This window comes from Manacus vitellinus, unplaced genomic scaffold (assembly GCF_001715985.3).
Source record: "Manacus vitellinus isolate BGI_N305 unplaced genomic scaffold, ASM171598v3 scaffold_43_pilon, whole genome shotgun sequence".
In the NCBI taxonomy this organism is placed as follows: Eukaryota; Metazoa; Chordata; class Aves; order Passeriformes; family Pipridae; genus Manacus; species Manacus vitellinus.
In genome coordinates this window covers 505,122-510,160 of record NW_021940560.1, presented here as the reverse complement: position 1 = coordinate 510,160, position 5,039 = coordinate 505,122, and the positions used below count along the sequence as shown (strand labels likewise).

At 46.8% G+C, this 5,039-nt stretch overlaps 2 protein-coding genes across 2 annotated transcripts in view; both read right to left on the bottom strand.

Moving 5' to 3' along the window:
• The window catches only part of CYTIP (cytohesin 1 interacting protein), an 11,592-nt gene extending 10,778 nt beyond the window's left edge, over positions 1–814 (bottom strand). Inside the window, exon 1 of the mRNA XM_029962180.1 lies at positions 796–814. Within this exon, the coding sequence (XP_029818040.1) occupies positions 796–814 (19 nt within the window). The remainder of the gene's footprint in view (positions 1–795) is intronic.
• Positions 815–1,067: 253 nt separating this feature from the next.
• The window catches only part of ACVR1C (activin A receptor type 1C), a 13,476-nt gene continuing 9,504 nt past the window's right edge, over positions 1,068–5,039 (bottom strand). Inside the window, exon 7 of the mRNA XM_029962179.1 lies at positions 1,068–4,925. Coding sequence (XP_029818039.1) covers positions 4,800–4,925 — 126 coding nt within the window. The 3' untranslated portion in view covers positions 1,068–4,799. The remainder of the gene's footprint in view (positions 4,926–5,039) is intronic.

Here is a 5,039-nt window from a genome sequence, read left to right as displayed (position 1 = left end):
GGCGGTGGCCAGGGGATGGCAGCCGATGTTCACCGATGAGCCACCGGCTGCTGCCGTTCCCTCGGGATCCGCTCCAGAGCCCCGACTGCCAAACCTGCACAGCCAGCACTGTGGAATGCCGCCTTCCTGGAGATACACTGGGACCAAAGAGCAAGAATGCACAAGTAATTGCTATAATACAGTGGTCTTTTTAAGGAAAAAAAAATAAAAGCCCACAGTTTCTTTCAAAAGCCACAAAAGTTTCTTGGGTCACAGCGTGGCAGATTTCATTTTGACATGCCTGAAATTCAAATAAAACCTGATTTAAACCCCCAGATTGTGGCTATGTCAGGGGCATTTTCAAGCACAGAGACTAGCACTGAGGTGCTCAGGGTGAGCAGGTCCCACTCAGGTTTACACCAATAGCTGGAAGAACAAAATGCAGGGAGTGTTGTATGACAGGGAGCTCAGTCAGAGCTCACACGGGTGTGGGTGCAGAGCCCTGAGCGAAGGTCCCTATGGGTACAAGCCACCAGCCCTTCTCTGGGAAGGCTGCTCAGTGTGGGACAGCATGGGCCGTGTCCCAGGCAGGGAAGCAGGAGGGCACAGGGAGTGCTCCAGCTCAGCACCAGGGCCTGCAGCTGTTCCCACCTCGGCCAGAACAAGCACAGCTGGCAGCAGGAGCTGGATGTTCGTGTGTCACCGTGTCCAACAAACACCAGGACGAGCCAGAAGGAGCACAGCTCTTGCCCCAGCACTGCCCACCAGCACAGCAGCCTGGGAGGGGTGTTGGATGCCCCTCCAGGAAGGACTTACTGCTCATTTTGCCACACATCGTCCGGGAACAGTGATGGGAAGTCGAGGAAGCAGTGGCTGGCAGGAACATGCCCATTCCCAGTCCCTGCAGAACCTTGGGAGCCCTGGGAAGCGTCCTCCAGCCCAGCACAGCCAGGAAAGGGGCTGGGGGCACATGCTGGCAGAGGAGCTTTGCTTCAGTTTGAAACCTCCAACACCTACAGGTTACCTGGAACAGGCTCAGCCCTTCTGCCCTCACAGAAACAATTTTACACTTCACAAGAACACCAGGGCAGAGTACACTGAATTTATTAAAATAGCCACGTCTTCCCCAAAGTATGTGGGGTGAAAAATCCGCGTACAAAATACAACAGCTAAACCATTATTTACATCCAGGCAGCTGCAATATCAAGCAATAACTTTAGCAATAGTTTTAAAAATAACTCTGCAGTGTACACAGATCACGTATTTCACAAGACGAGGGTTGAGCACTGCACCACTCTACTTATTTCAGAAATATTACAATGTTCCAGGTAAAATATTAATGCTTCTTTTAAAAACAGACAACTCAGGAAGTGGTTTGCAGATTGACAAAATATGACACGTTTCTCTTTTGGAACTGAGAACAGCAGCAGGTTTAGACACAAACTTCACAGCTACATTCAAAATTCTAGTCCATTCATCCAAAAATACATTCAGTGTAAGCTACAACTTATTGCACATTTCTTATATTCTGCAGAAATATATTGTACCTCAGTCTTACTCCCTGTACATTCATAAACTGTTCTGCCTGTTAGAGCAGAACTTGGACATCTGTCCCTAAAAGCTTTCGGGGGATCGGGGCACCACAGCCCGTGGGGATGCTCCTGGAATCACAGACACACAGCTCAGGGCAGGGCAGGGGACTGGCTCCCGGTGCTGCTGGGGGAGGACTCCCCAAGGACACCCCAAGGACAGCCCCAGGACAGCCTCACAGACCCCCATGGAACCACAGCAGGGGGGTTGGGCCATCACCTTCAGGAACACAAAAATGAGCTTGTTCCTCTGTGCCTGTGAACCCTCCGGCCCCCAGGACACCCCTGCTGGGGACAGCCCCCAGCCCACCAGTGGCACAGGAGCTCTGGGCAGACAGGGACTGAGACAAGAACGTGGCCTGCTCAAAGTTCAGACCTGTTGTAGGGACTGGACATATTTCTAAATAAATTCATCTATAACTCCTGAATTTATTACCAAGAAAAGAAGTGACATAGCAACGACTAAAATATTGTAGGGTTCATTATAGGGTTACACGAGGGAACGACCCTGGTTAAGTGCAAATAATAAAAGTACCAAAGTGCAGAGGAGATTACAGCCTGAATTTCTCGAGGGGTGTCTGGGGGCAGCAGCTCAGGAAACACAAAACAATTCGGTGCTCGAGGAAACATTAATTAACTTTCCCTTTCAGTCCATAATCCCTGCATTAAGCTTTACGTTGTTATTAGAAGCAAACTATAAAATATTAGTAACTCCTTCCAACTAGAAGCATCAATTAGGAGAGGCTGAATGTGGTGATGGGGTTTGAGCATCCTTGACCTTGAAAATTTTTATGAGTTTAAGAACTTGTGCTTTAAGTGAAGATTAGCAGGAACATTGTAACCTCTGAGGAAACCTAAGCCTCCCTAAAACGCACAGAAGTGTCTTGGCATAACCTCTGTGCTTAAACTAGAACTGGACAGATCCACATGGAGGGGAAAGGCCACTAAAACAATGGTTCTTTGGGGTTTTTTAAAGGAATGTAGAGTTTGCAAACATTTCAGAGCTCAATACAACATCATCAGCCCTTGGTTCAGTTATGTTTTAACTCTGGCTCACCAAAATACACATTCGCCTCTCAACAACAAAAGAAAAAAGAAAACCAGTGCAAAAATACTGAGTTGGGTGAAACACCAGGACAAACAGACTATAATATCTGATACCACGAGATATGTGCAGGGAAAGGGTTAAAGTATTCCTGGGGCTGGAGCTGTGACACGTGCAAGGGAGTTGAGCCTGAGAATCCTCCACCCACACCTCCCAGCCAGGCCCAAAAGGGTCTTGTTCAAATTATAGGGCTGACCAACAACCTTCAGAGACTCCAGAATGGCAACTGAAAACTGAAACCCTTTTCCCACTTAAAAAAAAACCAGTATCTTCGATTGTTCCTTTCTAAGATAAGGAATTTTTTTCAACTTATGTACTACAAGAACAAATGCTGGATCTTAGGTTTGCAAATGTTTTGATGCACAAGTCAGCATCATGCTTTGGATCATGCTAAAATTACTCCTCAAACAGCCTAGAAAGTCACATCTACTGAGCTCTGCGGGGTAGTTCATGCAGTTGAAGCACATAAGAATTAAATCACAGGATGGCTTGGCTTGGAAGGGACCTTAAAGCCCATCTTGTTCCCTTCCCTGCCATGGGCAGGGACACCTTCCACCGGACCAGGTTGCTCCAAGCCCCATCCAATCTGGCCCAAATCTCTGAGACACCTTTGATTACATCTCAGAAACCACAATGGAGAAAAATCTACCAGCAATTTAAGGGAAATATTCTCCACTGCTCAGCTCCAGACCACAGAAAGACCTGCATTGTTTAACACAAGCACCTGTGCAAAGAGGTAAATTGCATCAGAGCCTATTTACGGGCAATTAACAGCCAGAAAGGATCCACAGCTCCTGGAGATGTGTGTCAGGAAGAAACCCAGAGTGCTGATACTACAGACCACCCCACTCAGTAAAAGTTTAACCCGTTTTTCCCTGCAACAGTTCCAATTAAAGAGATTTTACCCCAAAGATTGATCTGACAACCTGTGATCAGCCAACAACTGACTGCAATGGAGCTGCCTGGGCTACACAAGATTTTTTCAGAGCTCTGCTATTCTGGAAACATCTTTGGGCTTAATTTCCATGGACCAGCTGGATTTAAAGATTTAAAGAACCATATGATTATGAAATGTATAATTTTGGCTATTAAATATATTAGAATACTATATTCAAATACATGGGCCATGGAGTGGGGCAGAAGCATCAGTTCACAAAACGCCAGAACATCAGTGAATTCTGATACAACACCTCGCTTTGATGGCTGTGGTATTATGGAAACATGAGCAGAGATGATAATACTCGTCACCAGCCTGGTGCTGTTACAGAATTCCATAAGAAACCTCTGAAAAGGCTGTGTTGGCTTTTGTCAAAGCTTCCCCCAACACATCAAAAGGCACTAAAAAAATGTTACCAGTGATTAGCAAGATATTGTTAAAAATAAATATTTTCTCAGTTTAGGTAGAATTTCTCCCACTTTATCCCTACGTAACTAATGGAAAAGTATTGCCTCTACTATTTCTTCTAAAAACTGTTAGAAAGAAAAGTTATCCCTTGGTCGATCTGTTCAACGAACAAACAAACAGAATAAAACAACTCAAACCCTAACCATAATATTGTATGTGAAACCAAGACATTAAATATAAATATTAATAGGGAACTGACTCAATGGTTTTGTTCACAAGGTACATGCTTCATGGAATTTCCATCTTTTTTAATTGCTTTTACTGATAGCCCCTTTTCAGATTCTTGCATAAAAATAGGTAAAAAGCTGGGTTAAATTTGGTCTTTTACTTGGTTTGAGGACAGAACATGAGGCTTTTTTTGCAAACAGCTTTAACCAACACCAGACATTTCCAGGGCATTTGGGGTCTGACGAGGATGAAAAGTGCAACAGCAAAAGGTATTTTTACACTGTTGTGATGCTTTAACCTCCTTCCTGTGACTCGCCTGGTGTCCAATTTCCTCACAAAAGCAAAGCGAGTCATGGACTTGCTGTACCAAACCCAACTCGAGTCCCAAGCTGCCTCTTCCCACGGCCGGACACGACGCTCGAGGTCAGCGCTCTGCTCCGGGCACTGCAACACTGAACCACCTTATCTGAGGTAGACCAGAAATAAAAATACTATCACACGTGGAAAGGTGAACGGCAGAATTCCTTCCCGTCTCCTGGCGCGGGGAGGTCGGTCAGGCTTTGGAGTCCTCCTGCAGGCAGAGCTGCGAGACGGTCTTCTTGACGCGCAGGGCGGTGAGACGGGCGGCGCCGCTGCCGTGCCAGCACTCCCGCATCACCCGGCCCATCACCCGCAGCGCCTGCACACAGACACAGCCCGGGGGATCAGCCACTCCTCACCCTGCACAGGCCCAGCCCCAGAGTCACCCCCTGTGCCCCAGGGGATCAGCCAAACCCTCCTGGAGCTCTGGCAG